The following is a 25,397-nucleotide window of genomic DNA, read 5'->3' as shown; positions in this document are numbered from 1 at the left end:
GGCGGGAGTATTGTAGTTGGAAGCCCGAGGCGCAGCCAATGGCTAAATCCGTTGCCAATGGATTTTCATAGGTACGGCAATGCCCCCGCCAAGACGAGCAAACCGAAGCGCAAGGGCAGGCACTACCTAACCTTTTCTCGAAACGTTTAGCCGATTTTTTGAACCCTCAAAACTCAGGTTTGGATTACAGTAGATAAACTAAACTCTCAGGATATGTTGCCAGCAGTGGTTAATATAACATTAATGTCGTCGTTTCTGCCTCCTTGCCAACACGAGATCATATCGATCGCAATGTCAAGAACTATCCGATCTCATGTAGAGCCAAGCTTCGAACTCTACACGCCCTAACTATACTAACACTAAGTTTACAAACTACACGTCAGGCAAATAAAAATGAGCTTTGTCCGTTTCGTTACTGCAAAAACTATACATATTATATCAAAATGACAGTAAAGAAGTGATGGCATGAAATAGTTTTTTCACCTCACTCTCATGTGATACCTAGTAGCGAAACGGCCAAGCCACGAAAAAACCAAGGGCACGATGACGTTGTCCTGGCTAACGATAGAAAGAGTCGTCCTCTGGTAATTGCTAAGAGCAAGGAATACCTAACACCAACTAGTCCAAATTCACCGTTTTTTCATGGTCTTACTTATTTGTCCTACTTAGGACCACGAGGGAGACCTACTAACTCAGTCTGTCCTATTTTTTCAAACAACAGCGAATATTTATACCACCTGTATAGGGGTATTAATTATGAACAAAAGCGATTCATCATTTTTTTTCTAAAAAGTCGCCTCTCTAGGGCGTAATAGTTCTGCGCCTCTATAACTAAGTGTAGACCAGGTACCGTTGAATGTAATAAAAGTTTCAACAGTGCAATGCGAATCTTTACAGACAAATAGAAGTTACACAAGTTTGTTTTTACGGAAACCATATATTAAACGAAATACGGTCATGGGTTGGCATCGCAAATAAACAGCAAGATAAGAAATTAATTAGAGAGCCGTAGCAATCGGTGATCGTGCACGGACGGTGTCGGAAAAGTACAAGGACGTTCGTCGGTCGTCCGGCAAAAGCTCGCAAGATAGAGTGCGCGCCTAAACTGCTTCGGCAGGCAGGATGGGCAGGGGACGAATAGGACGCGTGGCGCGAGTGCCGGCGGGCCTTGTGCAGCGTGCAGCGTGCGGCTGCGTGCGGGCGGCGTGCGGGCGTGCGGCGGCGGGCGCGAGGGGCGCGGGACGCCGCCGGCGCCCATTGGCCGCGTGCACGTGGCCTGATCTCGCACCATGGCAACGCGGCGGCCGCCGTCGGCCCCGCAGCCCCGCAGTCGCGCCGACACCCCGCGCCGCGACGCCGTATATTGCCGTGCTGTCCGCCGGTCGATACGATACGCTCGCGAATGCGATACCGCTGTGGTCGCGACGGCTGACGACCTCCCTTGCCGTCACAAGTGCATGTGCTACACTTTTCGTATTCGATACTGGATACGACCGAGGAGTTCCGAGTGGTCTGAGGCAATTGGATTTCCCGAGGGAACATAGCTGCACGAGATCGTCTCGATAGCATTGTTTAATTTTTTTACACGTGAGTATGTACCTACCTATTATACTTTAATCTTACCACCTAGGTGTGTAACAAAACAATACGCATTAACAAACAAGACGTAAGTGCGTAAGTACGTAGGTACCTACCTAGCTCTTCGATCTGTTTCATTTGCTAAATGACTCATAGGTATTCCTGGGAAATTAGTTTGCACTTCATTCCATCATGTAGTTTATTAGGATTCTCGGTTTAATTTCGATTCGCTTTTTTAATAATTTACCGGTCATTTATTTGTTACTGTACTCAACAATCGTGAGCTAGATGAAGGTTAAGCCCACTGCCCCACTGTTGGACATATCTATAGACGCCCGAAATGGCCCGAATGTCATCACCTATGTACCTATGGTAGGTAGGAACCCACCTATCTATGCACTCGTTCGCAGGTAAGTAGCAAGTACCTTTATTATCCTTTTAATTACGTACTGATGTTCATTGTTTTATGCATTGTATTCTTAATATAAGTATAGATAGGTTACCTACTTAATGCAGATCTTAAGTGGTTATTAGACTACCCAATCCACCCAACCGCTTTAGGTAGGTACATAGTCAAGTAGGTAGGCACCTAGGACCTACCTAGTTGGATGTGAGGGCTTATTTTATTACCTTTCGGGCCCGATACGTCAAGGCGATACGCACGGACAACGGGATCAATCGGTCGATCTAATCACACCCGAGTCCCGATGCATTGGGCCCGAATGGCCCGATGGTTTGGCTAGTGGATAAGTAGGTAGGTACCTACCTTATTTATTAACTACTTTTAGGCACCTACTTACCTAGGTACCTACCTACTTACCTATATATTTATTTATTAGGTTTACCAACTGACAAATCATTGACTTTTGACACCTACCTATCTACCTACTGATCATAGGTAAATCATATTCGCTACGAGATGGTCCGTTCGTTTGCAAGGAAGTGGCGCAGTTTTCCTGTAGTACACGTCGGTACTTATGTACCTACCTACACCTACCTACTGTACTCGACTGACTGAACTCATTCAATCGGTTTACTAGTAAATACATTACGCGCACGCATAGCCTCCTCTAATTACGTTATGGAAAGAATGGAGTGGTCGACGGCATCGCAGCGTGCCGCAAGACGCGCGGTGTTCCGTGTGATGCGGTTCAGTCAACCGGCGAGTGCCGGGTGTCATTACCATCGCGCTCCAGCACGAGCTGCGAGCACGCTCGTCGCACTCCCGCCACCTGCCACGCCGCGCGTCCCCCGAGTGTTGAGTGCACCGCACGCGGGGTTCATGTATCAGCGGCATGTCGGTGACGTCACCGCCAGCTGATCGCCGCCGCCGCCCCTGCCGCCCCCTCGCCACCGCCGCGCCCGTCCCGCCACTCACCAAATTACAGGCATTCAAAATTATGTATAGCTATACGACTTTAGTCACGTAAATCTTTTAAATACTACCATTGATATGAACTCAGTCACAAAGCTGTCAAGAGCTGCATTGTCTCCTAGGTACCAACTTTTGAAGATTCCTCTGCTTAGTGATAGCAAACACTTTAGGACCCCTATACCGACCCCGCTGGCGAGGTCGCCATTTTAGCTCTTTCAGCGCTTATTGCCATCGGTCCATCAGGCGCCGCTTAATCTCAATTACAATCTTCTGAGAAGACGCCTTGAGCCCCGAGCCGAGGTTCGCGCCCACGCGGGCACTCTGCGACCTGTTGTATTCAATTTTGTAACGGGTGAGAGCATCAGCGCTCCCTTTTTTCCGGCCAAATAATTAATGCAAGTGGCAAATCTACAGTAGATAAAGTCACGTAAAACTATGTTTTTATATAAGATGGTAACTGTTTCTTTTATAATTAAGTATTGCAAAGATTTTTAGTCATTTTTGTAAGTGGGTGTTGCGAATGTATCGACATTCGGCACGGACCGTGGAGCGAGCAGCCGGCTCGGGCGGCCGACAATGCGCGCTATTTAGAGGCCGCTGCGCTGAGCTCTCGGCGGCAGGATGTCTCCATACACGGCAATTGGCGCACAAAGCCGGCATTGTGTCCCAGACTTGCCGACCCGCTGCTAATGTAGGTACTTCATGAACACTATTTGACTTGACACCTCGGTCCAACTTGAGAAAATCTGCCGATATTTCAAGTCGTTTTGCTCCGATTTATCCTTTAAAGATTTGTAACTAAACACTACACGTTTCATTGTTATTGTTTGCATGGGTGACATAACATAATTTAGATATAAGTACCTAAAACCTTCCTAAACCTCATATAAATAATTGATCGAAATCGGTCCATGAAATAGGCAGACTGTCCTTTGACGTGGGCAAAAAACTTTAAGGGGTGGTAGGATAGAGCAGTGTTGCGTGATAGACACTCTGGCAGTTTATGATGTAGGTAGGTGAGTGGAGAGGTCATAGCGCGCTATGTGCGGAGATAGGCGGGAAGGTCGAAGCGGTCGCGCGCTGGTACGCCACGGCGGCGCGCGGCATGCGGCAGCGGCCGCGGAAGAGCTGCGACCTTCCCCGTCCTTGCAGCGCGATAACACGCGCCCCGGGCTCGTGGAAACGTGGCGCGGGTCGCGACCCTGCTATCGCGCCCTTTTAACCGCTCGTCGCACCGCGGCCGGTTCATTCGCGACCACACTCTCTCGCCGACACTCGGCCCGCACACTCTCTCTCTTGAGTACAAGCTCCGCATCCCTGTACCCTCCACCGCGAGAGATCGCTGGGACCTCAGATCGAATCGACATCACTCATCGGACAAATCCTCCTACGAGGACTCTCACCGGTTCGTGTCGTTCAACATCATCAATACTTTCAACTTTTATGAACAATAGTTACCTGTGCGTCGGAATGTGCAAATGGAAGAGTTAACAGTGTTAATTGGTTGTTTTCAGATAGTTTGAAGTGTTGTACTGAAGAAGATGCCGAGCGCAGTGCGACCGACGGAGGCGGAGGAGGTGGTGCTGACGGGGCTGTCGGGCCGGCTGCCGGAGAGCGGCTCCATTGAGGAGTTCGCCGAGCAGCTGTTCGCCGGCGTCGACATGGTCACCGGCGACGGCCGCCGCTGGCAGCCTGGTAATTTACATTTATCACTCACTAACTACATACGGGTGCAACAACTTAATTCATCTACAAATACCGGTTCAGAATTACGTAAAAAATATTCAAAACTGATATGGTCCTCCGGGAAAAAATGATAATCTAGCAATCCGCCTTCGATCAAAAGCGGTCCAAATGCCACCTTGTTTCTTTTTAAAATGCTATAGGTACACGGACGCGTTTTTTATGTTGTGAGCATCAGTTCTAATAACGATGTATCTTACGGATCAGTATTTCCGCTTCAGAGAACAGTCAAATGTGCCTATTTACATACACCACAGTTTAATGTATACAGTATAATAAGAAGTAAAGTTTGAAACTTCTTTTATTAAACAATAGTTATTAATAAACAACAGGTTTATTTATAAATTCGTTATATTTCTAACACATTGTTGGCATGAGAAAAATATTTTATACGTTCTATCTACCACAGAATTTATACATACTACTTATGTACTGCTCGTCTACTACTTACTTTGTCTCTTTTCTCATTCTATTATTATGATAGACAATTATTACGGGCCATATGGGCTGTTACCTGCTACAATTCGGGTTGTCTGGTCACCCGGACAGTTAGGGCTCGTAATGACGCTCCGATGACGGCATTCAGTCGGGTTCTTCTGGTTCGTACAGCATCTTATGTTGTATTAGATCTTGCGTTTGACAAAATAACAAAAGGCCGACGTTTTTCTTTGACTTGATGAAGATAGAAGTTTCCCGAAGTTATATTGTGATAGGTAATTAATGATGACGGACTTTCCAGGCGACGTTCCTCAAAAACAATATCTATAGACTGCGCTTTACAGATTATCGTTCGTTTAACTTTCTAATGTCGTAGATAACAGACATAATATGCATCTTTTATCTTTGTTTTTTGAATATAAAAGATGACCCTTTTCATTACACCCAGGCACTATTACATCTTGCACCCATTATTATTCTGATCAAAATAAAGATAATCAATATAGGTAGCTTTATACTTCTACATAAGTATACAGATAATGTGATCCAAATCTCGTATTTTGGAATAATTATGTACCCGAGTGATGAGAAAATAGGTAATTATCACGTTAAAGCTATACAACGCCATCTGTATTGTCTTTGGCTAACGTAGCCTGGGAAGTCCTTATGAGGTTGCGTAGTAGGTACCTATCAATGATTTTCGCGAATCAAGTTTAGTTTAGACCTTTGACTCTTCGGTAATAACTGTATATTTACTTATCACTTCTTATATAAATCAACATACAAATAGGTAATTTGTTCGGTAATGAAATTCACGTGATAAAAAGATGAATGAGTCGTGAAAACAAAAACACAACTTGTTCAACCGAGTGATGGCTCCGGCGGCCGGTTTCCGCGCGCATGCGCACTGTGCACGAGGCGCCCGCGCCGCTCGAGTGCTCTCCGCTCGTATTTGTTTTGAACCTGCGTACGACTCTAAGACAACACTAGTGTCGTCAGCTGACACGATTCCGGAATTTGCATTACCATTAACAATGTTGAAGGTAATGGCGTTGTATTACGCTCGCCGCGCGGGCGTCCTTCGGCGGTGTTTATTCATCACTCATCTCATCACAAACACGCTATAACTAGATGTTGCGCAATCGCGCGGATCCCGGCCACCGAGCGGCCCGCTGGGTGCTCTGTAAAAAAAGAGAAATGAGCATACATCAGATCGAGGGAACCTTGATACTTTATCAGCAAACACAAACATAACATGGCAACCAACCGTCCTGTAACGCCACTATGTAACGCGCTATTGTGTGGCGTATACATATAGCATCATGATAACATAACAATAGTTACAATAATGCGTTATTATTTTGATTTCGGCAAAGAAGCAGGAAAGTTGCCTGCGGACCAGGCAGGTACTTACGAGTAGTTGTATTTATTTACTACCGACGGGACACAGCGAACTGGACGCGTGAATAACACTGAGGAAAACCATACAGGACAGCCAGCTTGACTGTAATGACGGATGTCCTCTGCCGCGCCAGAACTAATGACGACATCAATAAGTAGTGTACTTACGACTATAACAGAATCTTAGCTCAGATCAGAGTGCCGTAATAATCTACGTTACAGATAATGTAGTTAAGGTAGTACATAGAGCAACGCGGGCTCCGGCTGACTTGTGTGACAATGAGGTTGATGCGCCGGGTTTGGATCGAGACGCGTGAACGAAATGAGAAAAGCAAAGCAAGTGCCTACCCATAGGTACTTGAAGATAGTTTTGTAGTTGTATTAAAATTGGTATCAGGCACCTACACGTACCCAGCTAATAAACATGCTCAGAGTTAACAGTTTGCGACTGACGTCAATCAGTGCAAACAAGGTTGGATCCAACGGTTGGATCAAATACCTAAAGTTCCGACGATTGAGTTCTGAATGTATCGTGTCAGGAGGTAAATTCATGTTAAAACCCAAGAACGTGCGCATGTCTAAGCACGGTGATTTTTTTCTGCTGATCGTATAACATAAAGATTGTCGGTTCTGGCAACGCCCCTGGTATAGGTACAAAATATTGCTTTCCTTAAACTTTATTTTAGCCAACTTCACACGACGGCGTACTAGACCGAGGAAGTGATCGCGAGAGCGCGTGATCACCACCTTGTTAGATCTGATGACATTCGCGTGATGCGGCTGCGGCCCGCGACACGCGACGCGACACAACACGACACGCCGCGTCGCGCTGATAGCGCCGCGACCGCGTGAGATTACCGCGGCCGTGACCCCCACACTCCACTGCGCGACACTCGCCGAACGCAGATAGATAACACAGATAAACAGATGCATCTCTTCTCAGCTCAATAACTGATTACGTACTTAGCTAAATGTACTTACATCATTTTAGCCAAGTAGATGTGTAGGTACATAAATTGAACATTTATAAAATACAAGCTTAGATGTAGGTACCTACTTTGTTCTTAGTTCAACAAAATACCTTGTATTTTGTTCTTAGGTTCAGTAACACTTTTTCATTAATTTTATGTACCTACTTACTTAACGTGTAAGTAGGTAAATAGTGTGCTGTAGATAGGATGTAAGTATAACTAGCACATATCTACGTACATACATATCGATATCGGAAAAACAATTCTGCTCTTGTGGTCAGATAGGTATTCACTATAATAACGGTTGCTTAATGACCCTGTCATTTATAAACAAGTATTTTGTGTGCACAAAATGCGCAAATGGGAAAACCTGTAAATAATTAAAGCAGGATGTCGCGTCTTTGATGAGAGTGGAGGAAGCGTTGGGGTGTGTCAGAATCGTTGTAAGTGGAATAGGCATGAAATAGGCGTGATTTTATGTCGCGTGTCTGTGTAATCACTCTTTAGTTTTTCCATATGGGTTTCTAAAATTATCGATATTTACATATAGGACCATACCTATTTAGTGATTATAGTAAAGTATTGTGTTCGCAGGTCTGCATGGATTGCCGGAGAGGAACGGTAAGCTGAAGGAGCTGGCGCGGTTCGACGCGACGTTCTTCGGAGTGCACGGCAAGCAGGCGCACCTGATGGACCCACAGCTGCGGCTGCTGCTGGAGCTGACCCACGAGGCCATCGTGGACGCGGGCGTCAGCCCCGCCGAGCTGCGCGGCTCGCGCACCGGCGTCTACGTGGGCGTGTCCAACTCCGAGACGGAGGAGATGTGGACCACCGACCCGGACAAGATCAACGGGTACGCGCTCACCGGCTGCTGCCGCGCCATGTTCCCCAACCGCATCTCGTACACGTTCGACCTGAAGGGCCCCTCGTACGCGGTGGACACGGCGTGCAGCAGCAGCATGTTCGCGCTGTCGCAGGCGGTGGCGGCCATGCGCGCCGGCCACTGCGACGCGGCCATCGTGGCCGGCACCAACCTGTGCCTGAAGCCGGCCAACTCGCTCAACTTCCACCGGCTGAGCATGCTGTCGCCCGAGGGCCGCTGCGCCGCGTTCGACGCGGCGGGCCGCGGCTACGTGCGCTCCGAGGCGGCCGTGGTGGTGCTGCTGCAGCGCCGCAGCGACGCCCGCCGGCTGTACGCCACGGTGCGCGGCGCGCGCATGAACACCGACGGCAACAAGGAGCAGGGCATCACCTTCCCCAACGGGGAGATGCAGCGCCGCCTCGCCGCCGAGACCTTCGCCGAGGCGGGGCTGCGCCCGCAGGACGTCGCCTACGTCGAGGCGCACGGCACCGGCACCAAGGTGAGTGCGTCCTCTTGTTCTGTGTCGACATTGGCCACGTGTACAGGTACCTAATTAACCGGTCTCGTTCGTGTGCAGGTCGGTGACCCACAAGAAGTTAACGCGATCGCAGAATTGTTCTGCAAAGACAGGAAGAAGCCGCTGTTGCTCGGCTCGGTGAAGTCGAACATGGGCCACTCGGAGCCGGCGTCCGGGCTGTGCTCGATCGCAAAGGTGGTGGTGGCCATGGAGCACGGGGAGATCCCCGCCAACCTGCACTACAGCTCGCCTAACCCGGACATCCCGGCGCTGAGCGACGGCCGCATCCAGGTGGTGGCGCAGAACACCAAGTGGGACGGCGGGCTGGTGGCCGTCAACTCGTTCGGCTTCGGCGGCGCCAACGCGCACGTGATCCTGGAGTCGCAGCGCGGCGGGCGGCCGGCGCCGGCGCGGTACGCCGTGCCGCGGCTGGTCACGGCCTCGGGCCGCACGGACGACGCCGTGCGCGAGCTGCTGGCGCTGGCGCAGCGCCACGCCACCGACGCCGAGCTGCACGCGCTGCTGGACGCCGTGCACGCCCACAACATCGCCGGCCACGGCCGCCGCGGCTACCGCGTGCTGGCGGACCCGCCCCTCGAGGAGATTATCGTGAGTGATGCTGCTCGGCGTCGCCGCACTGTCGGGTGGCGAGACTATAGTCTGATGGCGTGTTGTCGGTTGCAGGAACACGGTGGTGAACCGCGGCCGGTGTGGTTCGTGTTCGCGGGCATGGGCTCGCAGTGGGCCGGCATGGCGCGGCAGCTGCTGGCGCTGCCGGTGTTCGCGGAGAGCATCGCGCGCTCGGCGGCGGCGCTGCGCCCGCACGGGCTCGACCTGGTGCACGTGCTCACCGAGGCGCCGGACTCCGCCTTCGACGACGTCATCAATTCGTTCGTGTCCATCGCCGCCGTGCAGGTGGCGCTCGTCGACGTGCTACGCGAGCTCGGCGTCCGCCCGGACGGCATCGTGGGCCACTCCGTCGGAGAAGTCGGTGAGTGTCGCCTCCGCGACGATCTCGGCATGTAGCGACACATCCGACACGTGACACGGCTACGTGATGTCCGCAGGGTGCGCGTACGCGGACGAGACGCTGACGGGCGAGCAGGCGGTGCTGTGCGCGTACTGGCGCGGGCGCAGCATCGTGGACGCCAAGCTGGCGCCGGGCGCCATGGCGGCCGTGGGGCTGTCGTGGGAGCAGTGCGGCGAGCGGCTGCCGGCCGACGTGGTGGCCGCGTGCCACAACGCCGCGGACAGCGTCACCGTGTCGGGCCCCGTCGCCTCCATCGAGAAGCTGGTGAGCGAGCTGGCGGCCGAGGGCGTGTTCGCGCGCCGCGTCAACAGCTCGGGCGTGGCGTTCCACAGCAAGTACATCGCGGCGGCGGCGCCGCTGCTGCGCCGCAGCCTGGAGCGCGTGATCCCGGAGCCGCGGCCGCGCTCGGCGCGCTGGGTGTCGTCGTCGCTGCCGCGCGAGCAGTGGCAGTCGGAGCTGGCGCGGCTGAGCGGCGCGGCGTACCACGTCAACAACCTGCTGTCGCCGGTGCGCTTCGCGGAGGCGCTGGCGCAGGTGCCGGAGCGCGCGCTGCTGGTGGAGGTGGCGCCGCACGCGCTGCTGCAGGCCGTGCTGCGCCGCGCGCGCCCGCAGGCCGCGCTCGTGCCGCTCGTGCGCCGCGACGCGCCCGACGCGCTGCGCCACCTGCTGGGCGCCGTGGGCAAGTCAGTACCCGCCTCACGTTTCGTGTAATTTGTAATGTAGTCGATTGTATATGAACGTCGGTCGTGCCGGCAGGCTGTACGCGCACGGGCTGCAGCCGGCGCTGCGGCGGCTGTACCCGGCCGTGGCGTGGCCCGTGTCGCGCGGTACGCCGGGGCTGGCGTCGCGCGTGCTGTGGGACCACTCGGCCGAGTGGAGCGTCGCCGACTTCAGCAACGCGTCCCGCTCCGGCGAGAACGTCATCGAGTACGACCTCTCCAAGCAGGAGGACTCCTTCATCGCCGGACACAACATCGACGGCCGCATCCTCTTCCCGGCCACCGGCTATCTGGTTAGTTATCTGGCACATTTTTTACACTAGCGATCGACTATATTGTAAGATTTGTAACGGCGAACGTACGTTGTGTTATTCAGACGCTGGTGTGGCGCACGATGGCCAAGCTGCACAACCGCCGGCCGGAGGAGACGGCCGTGGTGCTGGAGGACGTGCAGTTCCGGCGCGCCACCATCGTGTCGCGGGACGCGCCCACACGCTTCCTCGTGTCCGTGCTCGACGCCAGCGGGCAGTTCGAGGTAACTGACATCCTGCGTATCATTGATATGTGAATCGTGACACGTGGCTGACCGCGGACCGCTCTCCCGCAGGTGTGCGAGGGAGGCTCAGTGGCCGTGACGGGCACGGTGCGGCTGGCCGAGCAGCCGGCGGCCGAGCGGCTGGCGCTGCCCCGCGCCGCCGTCAGCGCCGACGATGCCGAGCTGCAGCCGCTGCTCACCGACGACATCTACAAGGAGTTGCGCCTGCGCGGCTACAACTACGGCGGCATCTTCCGCGGCATCCGCACGTCCGACGCGCGCGGCACCGCCGGCGAGCTCGCCTGGGACGATAACTGGATCTCCTTCATGGACACCATGCTGCAGTTCGGCATCATCGGCGTGGACACCCGCGAGCTGTACCTGCCCACGCGGCTGCAGCGGGCGCTCATCGACCCGGCGGCGCATGCGGCGGCGTTGGCGGCGCGGCCCGCGGGGCAGGCGCTGCCGGTGCGCATGTTGCGGGACATCGACGTGGTCGTGGCCGGCGGCGTGGAGTTCCGCGGCATCAAGACCAGCCTGGCGCCGCGCCGCGCCAACCCGCAGCCGGCGCCCAAGCTCGAGAAGTACGTGTTCGTGCCGTACGACAACGCGGCCGTCGGGACCGACGACACGTCGCGCTCCAAGCGGGACGCGCTGCTGGTGAGCCTGCAGCTGGTGCTGGAGAACGCGGGCGCGCTCAAGCTGAAGGCGGCGGAGGCGGCGCTGGAGCGCGCGGCCGAGGCGCTCGTGCTGCCCGCGGCGCTGCCGCTGCTGGCTGCCGAGCCGCAGGTGCGCGTGGACGCCACGCTGGCCGCGGGCCCGCAGCCGCAGCCCTACCAGGCCCTCGCCGACCTCGACATCGCCGTCACCAACAAGGACCCGCGCACCGGCGGCGCCGAGAGCGGCTGCCACCTGGTGCTGGCGCACGACGTGCTGGCGCGGCACGGGCCCAGCACGCTGGCGGCCCTGACGGGCTGGCTCGCCGACACGGGCATGCTACTGCTGGAGGAGCCGCTGCGGCAACTGGACGCGCCCGACGCCGGCGACATGCTGCGCAAGGCGGGGCTCGTGCTGGTGTCGCGCCAGGTGGCCGCGTCGTGCGAGTACGTGCTGCTGCGCCGCAAGCCCGAGCCGCCCAGCGCGCACGTGGTGGTGGAGGTGGCCGACGACGGCAAGTACGCGTGGGTGGAGCCGCTGCGGGCCGCGCTGGCGCGCGCCGAGCTGGAGCCGCTGCGCGTGTTCGCCGTGGCCCGCGGCGCCGCGCCGGGCGCGCTGGGGCTGGCCGCGTGCCTGCGCGGGGAGGCGGGCGGCCGCGCGCTGCGCCTGTTCGTGGCGCCCGGCCTGCAGGCGCCCTTCAGCCTGGCCGCCGGGCCCTTCGCGGCGCAGGCGCGCCTCGACCTCAGCGTCAACGTGCTGCGCGCCGGCGTGTGGGGCTGCTACCGCCACCTGCCGCTCGCCGACGCCAGCGCTGCGCAACTGCAGGTAACCGCTCTACCGGCGTCAGTGGTCTACAAAGAACTTGTCGATTTAATTCAATTGTCGAAATAAACACCGTGCATGTGGGCAGGTGGAGCACGCGTACGTGAACACGCTGACGCGCGGTGACCTGTCGTCGCTGCGCTGGATCGAGAGCGAGCTGCGCTGGGCGCGCGAGGCGCCGGCGCGGCCCGGCACGGAGCTGTGCCGCGTGTACTACGCGCCGCTCAACTTCCGCGACATCATGCTGGCCACGGGCAAGCTGCCGCCCGACGCGCTGCCGGGCGACCTGGCGGGGCAGGAGTGCATCCTGGGGCTGGAGTTCAGCGGGCGCGGCGCCGACGGCCGCCGCGTCATGGGCATGGTGGCGGCGCGCGGCCTGGCCACGTCCGTGCTCGCCGACGGCGGGTTCCTGTGGCCCGTGCCCGAGCGCTGGTCGCTGGAGGAGGCGGCCACGGTGCCCGTGGCGTACGCCACCGCGTACTACGCGCTGCTGGTGCGCGGCCGCATGCGGCGCGGAGAGAGCGTGCTGGTGCACGCGGGCACGGGCGGCGTGGGCCAGGCCGCCATCGCCATCGCGCTGCACGCGGGCTGCACCGTGTTCACCACCGTGGGCACGCCCGACAAGCGCGCCTTCCTGCGCGAGCGCTTCCCGCAGCTGGACGAGGCCAACGTGGGCAACTCGCGCGACACGTCGTTCGAGCAGCTGGTGCTGACGCGCACGCGCGGCCGCGGCGTGGACCTCGTGCTCAACTCGCTGGCGGCTGACAAGTTGCTGGCGTCGGTGCGCTGCCTGGCGCCCGGCGGCCGCTTCCTCGAGATCGGCAAGCTCGACCTGTCCAACAACACGCCGCTGGTGAGTATCGCCGCCTGGCGCCTCGCGTCTGCGCCTCGAAAGGTCGCCCGGAGCTAACTAACCGGGCGCGTGTCGTCGACAGGGTATGGCGATCTTCCTCAAGAACACGACGTTCCACGGCATCTTGCTGGACGCGCTGTTCGACGCGGGCGGCGACAACGAGGAGAAGGCGGCCGTGGTGCGCTGCATGAACGACGGCATCGCCAGCGGCGCCGTGCGCCCGCTGCCCGCCACCGTCTACGCCGACCACCAGCTCGAGCCCGCATTCAGGTCAATATTGCTATACATTATAACAGTGACAATATCGAAAATATAACAGTAGTAACAGTATAATAATAAATATGCTACGCGCGCAGGTTCATGGCGACGGGCAAGCACATCGGCAAGGTGGTGCTGCGCGTGCGCGAGGAGGAGCCCTCGGGCCCCGCGGCCGCGCCGCGCCTCGTGTCCGCCATGCCGCGCACCTACATGCACCCCGCGCGCAGCTACGTGCTCGTCGGTGAGTAACACAATAATGGGTGCCTACACTGGAGCGTGTGGTGTGTCTCACCCGAGGCGTGTGTCGCAGGCGGGCTGGGCGGCTTCGGGCTGGAGCTGGCGCAGTGGCTGGTGGTGCGCGGCGCGCGGCAGCTGGTGCTGGTGGGGCGCAGCGGCGTGCGCAGCGGCTACCAGGCGTGGTGCGTGCGGCGCTGGCGCGCGCGCGGCGTGCGCGTGCTGGTGTCGCGCACGGACGCGGCCACGCCGGCGGGCGCGCGCGCGCTGCTGCGCGACGCGGCGGCGCTGGCGCCCGTGGGCGGCGTCTTCAACCTGGCCGCCGTGCTGCGCGACGCCTTCCTCGAGAACCTGGCGCCCGACGACTTCCGCGCCGTCGCCGCGCCCAAACTTGACGGTGAGCATCCTATGCGCCCGACCACGAATACTAACTCGTGACACCGACGACGTAGCATGTTACGCTTCACTTGATAATAATAATTTGAGATGCGCCGAATAGTGATTTACCCGATTATTCGGTTTGACTAGTATCCACCTCCAATTCAGGCTTAGATGAGAATTTCTGACTCGTGAATGGAGTCTTCTTCCTCGTCACGTGATCACACGAATGTGATGTGAGTAAATCGTCATAATTTTCTTGTAATTGTGATAATAGAAACTTACACTGTTCCTTCGTGACCGTCGTCTTCAATTACGTCCACTATCCTACTTCTGACGTCGAACCGAGACAGACGGTGGAACAGATGGTACACTTAGCTCAGCTCTATCCGATGTCATAAATCAGGACAATAAGAAGATATTTTTAACAGCCGGTTTTAACGAATTTTCAGCGCATCTCCGATAATAATTGAAAACACCACAATTTGATAATATAATTAGCATCGTATTACTAATTATAGTAGGAGACGCCGGATGTTTATGATTTTCTTATATATCTATTTAGATACATGTGTATGTAGTAATTAGATACCTTCCTGTTTTTGTAGCAGTACCAAAAATGTTGGTCATATTTTATGTTCGTTTCGTCTGTACGGTTACGAGCATTAATATGTATACACTTTGGTACCATGTCACATTAACTATTTTGACAAATTGAACTGTAAGTCTCACTAAATGTCAAATATGTTGGTACGACAGAGTCCTAAAGTGGGTACATTATATTGCTCATGTCTGTACGTCCGATGTGAGTGTGGTTGTGTGGTGCAGCGACGCGCGCGCTGGACGAGGCGACGCGCGAGCTGGCGCCGCAGCTGGAGTACTTCGTGGTGTTCTCGTCCGTGTCGTGCGGCCGCGGCAACCCCGGCCAGAGCAACTACGGCTACGCCAACTCGTGCATGGAGCGCATCTGCGAGCAGCGCCAGGCCGACGGGCTGCCCGGCCTCGCCGTGCAGTGGGGCGCCATCGGTACGCACACACACTTACCTTGCCTACTTGCCACTTGTTACATACTAACCGATTTGTTCTAAATCAATCATAATGAAAGAGAACAGCGATCTAGTTAAGTAAAGATATTACATAATCCCCGGGCCAGGCTCAAATGTCAGTCATTTGCTCCGGGACGAAAACTTGTGTAGGATGGTTACAATGATAAAACGAAATGTGTCCCGTAGGTGAGGTGGGTCTGATCGTGGACACGATGGGCGGCGACGACACGGAGGTGGGCGGCACGGTGCCGCAGCGCATCGCGTCGTGCATGGAGGCGCTGGGCACGCTGCTGGCGCTGCCGCACCCGGTGGTCGCCAGCATGGTGCTGGCTGACAAGCGGCGCCAGGCCAAGAGCGGCGACTCCGGAGACCTGCTGCACGCCGTCGCCAACATCCTCGGAGTAAAGGACCCCAGCGCGGTGTCGCAGACGGCCAGTCTGGCCGAGCTCGGCATGGACTCGTTGATGGGCGCCGAGATCAAACAGACCCTGGAGCGCGGCCACGACCTAGTGCTGGGCGTGCAGGAGATCCGCGCGCTGACTTTCGGGCGCCTCCGCGAGCTGGCGGGCGGCGACAACGCCGACGCGGCCGCCGACCCCGCGCCGGCCAACGGCGCCGCCGCCGCCGGCGCCGACGACAACGTGCAGTACGGAACGCTGGGCGAGCTGGTCCCCAAGCAGGTGATCGTGAAGCTGCCGTCGGCGGGCGGCGGGCGCGCGGACGCCAAGCCCGTGTTCATGGTGCACCCCATCGAGGGCGTGGCCGACGTGCTGCGCGGCGTGGCGGCGGGCGTGCGCGGCGCCGTGTACGGCCTGCAGTGCACGGCCGCGGCGCCGCTGGCCGACATGGCGGCGCTGGCGCGCTTCTACCTGGAGCACGTGCGCGCGCTGCAGCCCGAGCCGCCCTACACGCTGCTGGGCTACTCGTTCGGCGCCAGCGTGGCCGTGGAGATGGCGCTGCAGCTGGAGGCGGCGGGCTGCGCGGCGCGGGTGGTGCTGGTGGACGGCTCGCCCGCCTACGTGGCCACGCACACCACGCGCGGCAAGGCCAAGCGCGCCAAGCGCTCGCCCGCCGCCGACGAGGCCGACGCTCTCGCGTACTTCGCGCAGCTCTTCAAGGACGTCGACGCCGTCAAGGTGAGCGCGACCTTCGTAAAGCGGTCGATCAACTATTACTTGTTGCTATCGGAATAAAATATACGTACACCTTTCAGTGTGAATATTGACAATATGTTTCGCTTGGATGCAGATGTCGGCGGAGCTAGAGCGGTTGCCGGGCTGGGAGCAGCGCGTGTCGCGCTGCGTGGAGCTGGTGTCGAGCGCGGCCCCGCACGAGGCGGGCGCGCTGGCGGCCGCGGCCGAGTCCTTCTACCGCAAGCTGGTGGCCGGCGACACGTACCGGCCCGCCAGCAAGCTGCAGGCGCCCGTGTCGCTGTTCACGGCGCGCGACAACTACGTGACGCTGGGCGAGGACTACGGGCTGCGCGAGGTGTGCGCCGGCCCGCTGAGCACGCAGCAGCTGGCCGGCACGCACCGCAGCATCCTGGCGGGCGAGTCGGCGCGCACCATCGCGGAGCACGTGTCGGCGCTGCTGGAGCAGCACTAGCGCCGCGGCCGCCGCCGGCCGCGCCAGGGGCGGCCACCGTGGCGGCGCTGCCCACGTAGTGCGCGACGATCCTAGGGACGGTGTCCGGTGTCGGTGTGCACCACTCGTAACGCTGCGACGCCGCGGCCGCGCTCGATGCGAGCCGGTACATACACGTATGTACGTCGCCGCGCGTCGCATGTCACGTCCGCTATGTATTATAGCCGACTTATGTACTCATACATATTATATATTTGCATTTTAAACCGTTGCGTTACGTTTACATTTTCATCTGTGAAATAAATAGGGTAACCGCTCACTTACCTAGGAGATTAAATATACATCACTGATAATATTACAATTATCTACTAATATATCATGTAACGACCCAAAAATGTTATAAATTTGTATTTAAGCATGACGGCCTCTCTATGTACCATAGGGTATGTTGAAGAATATAATGTACGTATTTATTTATTGGTGTGGCGGGCAAAGTCCGCCGCTTGTGATACGCGACGGGCGCGGCGGCGCCGGGCCCGCGCTGTAGACGTAACTAGTTGTAAGTAGTTAGTTCCTGTGACGGTTGTTGTGGTAATTTATTTTGTTACTGGATAATATCAGCGCTGTGATTATCAGCGCTATGTGATTAAAAAGTGCATTATTTGTAACTGGAGTTTTATTTCTTTGCTCTTTAGAGTACGTTCTGGACCTGGCTTTTCTTTAAAACGTTCTGGATTCTCTGAATAGTAAATTGAGAGGTTTTTTTTAAATAAATAAAAAAAAAAAATAGTGTCTATAATGCGTAGCCGCGGCAGTGTTCGCGGCCGCCGGTGGCCGCGGACCGCGGCCGCCAGTGTCCGCGCAGCGCCGGCGCAGGCGCACGTGGCGCGCGCCGCTCACACGAGCGAGAGATCGCTCCGCCGCGTACGCGCCGACGCCGAGCTTTCTTAATTCCGTTCAGATTTAATTATCCTCATTTTGTGCTGATAACCGCGAACGGAACCGTTTCTCCTGCTCTTAGTGTTCAGTTTGTGGTACTTACTTTATGTTTGCGAGTTGAAAATAAAGCGAAATAAGATATTTTTACTACGTCGTGTATTGACGAACTTTCGAATAAGATGCGAATTAAAGTCTAATAAAAAATTAACACTCAATTCAGTTGCACGAGTGACCGGCTTGCGGTTGAGGACACTAACGACGGAGAGGTACCTACTTAGAGATTGCGACTGGGTAGAGTTGAAAAGAGTGATGTATTAATTTGAATATTATTACACGGGTCGTAGGTGTATAATATCGGTGAATCGGAGGACAATACCCATATAGATCGGGATAGCCTAACGTACGGGCGCGGGCGCTCGAAGGTTGCAGGTCGGAGCGTGGGAGCGGCGGGAGAATAAATCACCGCATTACTTCATTATGTAATTTGCGCGGCCGACCGCCACGGCGCCCCGGCCCCGGCCGCCCGGCCGCAGCACGCATGGCGCCCGCGCCGCCGCTGTCTCTGCTCCGGGTTCATTATTTTTTTAGCTATCGATCATTCTATTTTCCAGTTTATTTTTAACCGACTTCAAAAAGGAGGAGTTTCTATAAACTCCTCTGATCATAAATATAACATAGCATATGCTGTGTTATTCTTTGAAATTACTTTCAAAACGCTACTCGCACTTACCTATTTTATAAAAAGACCAGTGAAAACATACAGAGCGTCCAATTATCGTGTATGAGGGTCGTGTAGCTGTCACTTTCGACGGCGGCGACAGCGCAGGCGCGGGGAAACAATCGCGGCGTGTTTATATCGTGTTCCCACCGGCGCGGGCGCGGGCGGCGCCGGGCCGAGTGCGAGCATAGAGCGCCACACTCGCACACCACACGCTTGTTCACATGTACTTCACGCGTAATCGACTCCAAACTTGTCGATAAAAGTACCTACTCTACGAAAACATTGTAATGGTACTTACCTACATAGATAGGGATTAGTCTTCCTGTACTGTCGATGGCATTTATAATCATTTATTTGGACGAATACTTGCCACTGTTTACCAGCCTGGTCTATGCTAGATATTTTCATAGTAAGTATTTAGTTGCTCTAGCCTCGAGATGCCGTCAGACGTAAAGGTGATGCACCTATTTAAGTAGTACATACCTACGCCACGACTGGGCTAGTGGCGATGCCGTTCTAACATCCAAGCCTAATTTTACATAGCGATGTATCTTGTAAAGCTGTCGATGTCGAACGTAACTAGTCAGAAGAAATCCTCCCATTGGCAGTGAGACGACTGTGCATTGCTCAGGCTAGTTATGTCACCTTTGATTGCCATCTGAGTATGAGGGTACAAGTGCGCGCCCCGACGCCGGAACGAGTTCCGCTGATTGCGGCAGAGACCACTCCACTGCTCACGACCACCTCGTTAGATATCCTCTTTCATGTGCATCATATCATAATCCAAACTGCCTTCTAATTGAGGTTTGATTATTATCGACCAAGATTTAATATTGAACCTAACAAAGACTATGTAACGAGCGAGCGCGGTGATCCACCGCCAATTCTAGGTAGAGGGCGTCGCGTCCGCAAGACGACAGTTTCGAATCGAGTTAATGTTGTGTAAGTAGGTGTACCGGTGCGCGTTTGGGGAGCGAGTGCGCAAAAACTTCGCGCGCGGCATTCCGCGCTGGAGCGCCCCGCGGCCTCGCCCCGCGCCGCCGCTGCGCCCCTCGCGAGCTTGGACATTTATAACAACTGCAAGCGTTTGGGAACATTTTCTTTAATAATTACAATTCTTAAGTAGTGCAGCAGTATGGTTGTGTAGTAGAGTGACAGGGCTCAGGCGCGGGCCGGACTCGGATCCGCCGAGTCACCGGGCATAATGATTGCGCGGGCGCACCGTGCTCACGTAGTACGCGGCGGTACGCGCTGCTAGTGTTCGCTAACGAAGCGAGTCATCCGCGTCGCGGCCGTTCTTATAAATATTACCGATTTCGAAAACATTCAAGAATAAAAAAAATGTTCCTTTAAAAATTTTATATCTTTGAAATGTTACAAGTATTGTTTTACGGAAGGGAAAGACACGTGCGTATCTGCTGTTGAGTGTATAATTGTCACTTTGTTGTATCAGCGTAGGTATGTGGGAGCGCGCTCGTATACGTAATGTCGGTGTAACGTATACAACGTGTGTAATGCATGATTGCAATTGAATAAAGCGTGTGCGCCGGCGATGCTTGCGGCGCGATGCAGGGCGGCGCGGTGAGGCGCGGCGCGCTGCTGCCCGACCAGACGTACGAGGCCGCGCGGCTGGCGGCGCTGCTGCGCGCGCACCGCGTGCGCCCGGACTTCTTCTGTACCCAGCGCAGCCGCAGGCACGCCGCACGCAGGTGACTGTCCGCCCCGCGAGCCCGGCCGCGTGCCGCGTGTCGCGTGTCGCACGGGCCGCGGCCGTGACACTGCCGTGTGTTGCAGGAGCGGCGCGCGCCGCGTGCGCACCGCGCCCGAGCCGGCGTCGCCGTGCGACCAAGTAGACCGCGGAGGCTCAAGGGTTGTTCTCCGTCGAGGTAAGTGATATTTACTTACTGCTAGTAAACATTTAATAGTCTTTGCTTACACGTGCAACTTCTACTATTTGGTAATTTTGTAAAAAGATTTTTTTCATTCTGGCAACAGTCCGACTCGCGCGCCAAAAGTTCTGCGGAAGCTTTAAGTTTGCCGTTGAAAATCGATTGTCTCCATATACATACAACGAAATTAATTACTTTACCAACTGAAAATAAGTTTGTAATCGCAAATATATATATACATATTATATATTTATGGAACCACAAATGAACGATTTTTGTATTTTTTCCTTTAAGTACTTGTGCTGTAAGAAAAAAAATTATGATTATAGGTCTATGGGAAGCACCTACCTATCCCGTAGGTTTTGAGTTATTAAAACTATAATTATCCGTATTTGATTTACGTTCATTTAGAAGGTCGTTTATTTGCAGCTTCAAGGGACCGTAGACAAAAGTATGATCATGTTAATTTCAATTTGTTACGTCGACGCGTTCCCGAGAAGAAGGGTCTTGCTTGACAGACAGTTATGGGAACATTGAAACCTTAAGATTGTGGACCGAGTGGCCAGTAGTGGTCGGTGCAGTAGGCACGGCCGGGCAGCGTCAGTCCGCGCGGCGGGTGCGGCGGGCGCGATACAATAAACAAGTCGCGTTATCGCGCGCTTAATTGGCGTTATCGCGCCACCACGACACGCCGCCGCCGCCGCATTGTTCGCTGCGCCCGCGCCGCCTGGGATACTACGCTGCACTTCCTATTGATAAGCTTCAATACCAAGCAGAGCATTTTACATTCGACTTGTTTAAATATAATACTTAGGTAAGTACTGATCGACTTTTGACCTCAGACCATTGGACTGGTCATCTCACTGCTACGCATCTGCTTACGTTACTGAGTAGACACAATTAGGTATTTTCAGTTACTAATAGTAACATATCACACAGAAAGCTCGGTGAGGTGTGGGTACTTGGTTCATCAGCTATCGATGTATCTACCCTAATTGGGATATAGCATAATAAACATCAATGAATTAAATGATGTCGGGCGCATGTTGCAGCACACGGTTCATTTCTTAATTAACTCACCGATAACAATTTACTTTACACGAAACTTTCACATGTCGAATATCGCAATGCAAACCAATTAACACAGTATGAACACTTATATAAATTGTTTCTTCTTATTATTTCTCTCATAAGTTTTCATAATTCCTGAAACTTAGGTACGCTGTCAATTTTATTTATTTGTTTAATCTAAATATATAAAAGGAGAAACTGACTGACTCACTGACTGACATATCAACGCATAGCCTAAACGGCTAAACGTAGGCACTTGAAATTTGGAAGGGACGTAGCTTAGGTACCGTAGAGGTGCACTAAGAAAGGAATTTCCGAAATATCCACGGGAACGGGAATTAGCGGGAAAATCCTTTTGTATGAAAAATTTAAACGCTTGAAATTTGGCATGCAGGTACCTTAGTAAACTTAAAGTTTAGTTGCAACAGGATATTGCAAAATTCGTACGGGAACGGGAGTTAGCGGGAAAACACATTTGTATAAAAAAATCTAAACCGCGTAAGATACGAGTAGATGCTTTCAATGTAGCATGCATACCTTAGTAAATATTTAGTTTAGTTGTGGCTGTATTTTAAAAATGGGAGTTAGCGGGGAAAAAATGTATTTGTGTTGTGGTGAAGATAGCTTCGATAGCTCCAGTGGTGTACGTAAACATAGGTCGCGTTGGTTGTATGAGCGAAAAGGGCGGTTATACAAAAATATCCTACAGACAAGTAACAGAGGGAAGGTGGGAAAAACTTACGGATGCGCTGTAAAACGGAGATTTATATCCCCGGGGATACCGTTGCTCGACGAGGGCCCTCGGAGATGATGATTCAGATGGCTGCGTGCACTTTTATGATGATAATTGTATTTTGTTTGGTCGGCCGACACTCTCACGCACGGTTGTTGAAACAAGAAGAGAATGAATGATTCGGAAATTTGAGTGAGCGTGTTCGATGAATGAATGAGCGCCGCCGGGTGATAGGAAAGGGTAGGAAGCGGGAATGTCTGATACTTGAACAAAATGTATGAAAAAATCTAAATTGCTTAAGTTAGATGCTTGATGACATGCACTCCCACACACACACACACAAAGATCTCTCTTTTATAACACGCCACGCGGACGAAGTCGCGGGCAAAAGCTAGTATTAATACATGTGTATTTGTTAGAAAAGTCTCTAATCTTTAACCGTAGTCTGTAGTATACAATAATATATCTTTTTTAACTTATTAGTTGTCGTAAAAGTATTTAATGGCGAGTGTGGCCATTGCCACCGCGAGTGCTACGCGCGGTACATTAGACATCAACGCGCGCGCCGCCGGCGCAGCGCGGGCCGCGATGTTTGTGACGTCACTCGATACCGTGTTGACAAAAAAAAAACACGTGTCGTGTGACCACATAATTCAATCAGCTCTGACTCAGATACAAAACGAAATCTAATATCACTTGGTGCCAGGAATAGTTCTCCTCAGTCATGATGCATTTTTGAATAAGTGTGAACTATGAATTTTGAGTTTCGTTATTATTATTCATTATTTTTAATTTCATTTTAATTATTTTTCAAGTAGGCAAATAAAATAAAAGGAGAATCACAATTTCTTTGCGAGTTCAACCGTTGCGATTGCGATTGAAGTCGCGCCTACTGGTTAAAGTGCTACGTTATTTTATTTTGTATGTTATTTATGGGTAGTACCTACAAAATAAAATAAAGTATAAATTAGTGTTTGTACTTGTATTGAGTCGATATCACGGTTTTTGCGCGCGGCGCGGGCGCACGCTGCGGCGGCGAGCTTTGTGCGCGGCGCGGCGGTGTGACGTCACGTGCGCTCGCGGCTCCGCGGCAGTGTAAGCTGATCGCTGCTGGTTTCTATTCATCGTGTTTTTTCACACAACGCTTTATTGGCCCGTTCCCAGAGCTATATATAAGGTGACAATGTTGCCACCTTGATTATATGTAAGTACTTACAGAACTTTAAAGTCGTTTTAATACAAAATCTACAGTGCTGTTAACTATTTATAACGTTTGGAATTTATCTGTCGTGTATTATTATTGTATTGTAGCAGCAAATCTCTCTATGAGGTGAGGATTCCAGTGCTCGTCAGTACCAGGATAAACGGAGTCTAAACAGACTGGTTCTAAACATAGAGAAAGGTGTTAGGTAAGGATGAGTACTATTCACGGATAATTGCATAAAGGATCTGACAGAGAGGGGGCATGGACTAAGAATGAATTACTTATCTGTGAAATGTCTTCTGAACATGGGGGCTAAAGAGGTCACATCGAAGCAATTCATCTAAAAAAGCAATATTGCTATTTGACATTTGTTTGCATTGCGCACTCACTTTTATATGCGCAAATGTCAAATTACAATATCGCTTTTTCAGATAAACTACTTCGATGTGGCCTTTTTAATCCCACTGGCCATTATGTATGTACGTTAGTCACTTCCATACCTCGGAACTATAGAGTCCTGGATTTTGGACTTTGGGATAGCCATTATTATCATTATTTCCATACCTCCGTCTTCAAATGGGAAGTTTCAGGAGATGAACATTATGCATGATGCTTTAGAAAAGGAGGGAATGGAAATCAATGTGAGCGAAACGAGAGTTATGAATAGTTTTTGATAAGAATATAACGGAATATAATATTCTGATTGCGGGTGAGACAGTGGAACAATTGAATGAGTTTGTATATTTTAGAGTAAATTTGCAAGAGATGGAAAGTGTGAAGGAGATATCGAAAGAAAATTGATTGCTGGTAATCAAGTGAATGGGGCTCTGCATGCCTTTGTGAGCTTTGTGTATAACATATTTTTGGAAAAACTCTTTAGCGAATGTGAGTTTTTGTTTACAGTAAGTATGTCAGTAGTGATAAGGGAGTGTTGTGGTGTGAAAGAAAATGAAGTCACGAGAATTGAGAGAGGGATGCTGAGACGGTTCGGACATGTAGAGAGAATGAATGAAAGTAGACTTCCGAAAAATATTTATGATGTTGATGTAAGTGGTGGGGTTGGGAGAGGAAGGCTTAGACGAACATACAGGTTACCAAATCCACCCAGGATGTTTCAAAGGTAAGCTAGAGAAGCCGACCTAACCGACGAGCATGCATGAAGACTTTGATGAGACTGGAAGAAGCGAGAATGGTGCGTGTCCGTGATCTCTGTCTACCCCAACGGGAAATAGGCGTGATCTTATGTAAGTAAGTATTGTAGAAGTGAAGTATTGAAGAGTAATAGCCGTCAGTAGATGAATAAAAGACGATCCTCTACAAATCTGACATACAAATCGTTGCATTATTATAAATTGAGTTACTCGTGGTGCCATCTAAAGCAGATATAAGACATTACCTCTCGTAGTCTCGCAGTAATGGCTGCGCAGGCGCTACAAGGTGCGCTGTGGCCGCGGCGGCACGTGTAGGAACCAGCGGTAGGTGCGGGCGCCCGGTAGTTACTGTCCTGCTCGCTAGAGGTCGCCACACACACCGCACACAACTTATTATATCGTGCATGTAAGCAAGCTCTCACAACACCACCGGAAAAAATATCGTAACTTTTTAAAGCTCTGCTTAATTGATGAGCTCGAGAGAAAGAGACGGCTGATTAAAGACAAGGTATTTTGTGACAATTAAACTAAACTTTTGGGTCCCACAAAGCCCAATGAATGTGGCTTGCGGATTGTCAAACGCAGCGACTGCCGCCGCCGCCGTCGTAAATAAATATTGCACAGCGACACTAAATATTCCCGACTGTACGAGCGGTTATAGTTACAACTACTACAATGCGACATATTG

At 53.0% G+C, this 25,397-nt stretch overlaps 1 protein-coding gene across 4 annotated transcripts; it reads left to right on the top strand.

The window, feature by feature from the left end:
• The first annotated feature begins 1,321 nt into the window (after window positions 1-1,321).
• On the top strand, window positions 1,322-17,669 carry LOC126372606 (fatty acid synthase). 4 transcript variants are annotated; one of them, XM_050018422.1, is made up of 16 exons: window positions 1,322-1,587; window positions 4,472-4,648; window positions 8,101-8,867; window positions 8,946-9,494; window positions 9,570-9,876; window positions 9,953-10,598; window positions 10,672-10,927; window positions 11,011-11,169; window positions 11,242-12,651; window positions 12,737-13,501; window positions 13,584-13,771; window positions 13,858-14,000; window positions 14,070-14,390; window positions 15,200-15,397; window positions 15,604-16,553; window positions 16,666-17,669. In XM_050018422.1, exons 2-16 carry the CDS (start codon window positions 4,495-4,497, stop codon window positions 17,020-17,022), a joined length of 7,170 nt encoding a protein of 2,389 aa, XP_049874379.1. In that variant the 5' UTR covers window positions 1,322-1,587; window positions 4,472-4,494; the 3' UTR covers window positions 17,023-17,669. The 4 variants fall into 4 exon arrangements, with proteins under 4 accessions (XP_049874379.1, XP_049874377.1, XP_049874378.1 ...); XM_050018420.1 differs by having other exon boundaries at window positions 4,468-4,648; XM_050018421.1 differs by lacking the exon at window positions 1,322-1,587 and adding an exon at window positions 4,186-4,358.
• The last annotated feature ends 7,728 nt before the right edge of the window (window positions 17,670-25,397 follow it).

This window comes from Pectinophora gossypiella, chromosome 14 (assembly GCF_024362695.1).
Source record: "Pectinophora gossypiella chromosome 14, ilPecGoss1.1, whole genome shotgun sequence".
In the NCBI taxonomy this organism is placed as follows: domain Eukaryota; kingdom Metazoa; phylum Arthropoda; class Insecta; order Lepidoptera; family Gelechiidae; genus Pectinophora; species Pectinophora gossypiella.
This window is presented reverse-complemented; position numbering and strand designations above follow the sequence as displayed.

Bases quoted from the DNA above. Each gene is read 5' to 3' on its own strand.
- LOC126372606 (XM_050018422.1), top strand. From the start codon at position 4,495: ATGCCGAGCGCAGTGCGACCGACGGAGGCGGAGGAGGTGGTGCTGACG. The intron at 9,877-9,952 runs GTGAGTGTCGCC...TGATGTCCGCAG, and splicing joins CCACTCCGTCGGAGAAGTCG to GGTGCGCGTACGCGGACGAG. The intron at 14,001-14,069 runs GTGAGTAACACA...CGTGTGTCGCAG, and splicing joins GCGCAGCTACGTGCTCGTCG to GCGGGCTGGGCGGCTTCGGG.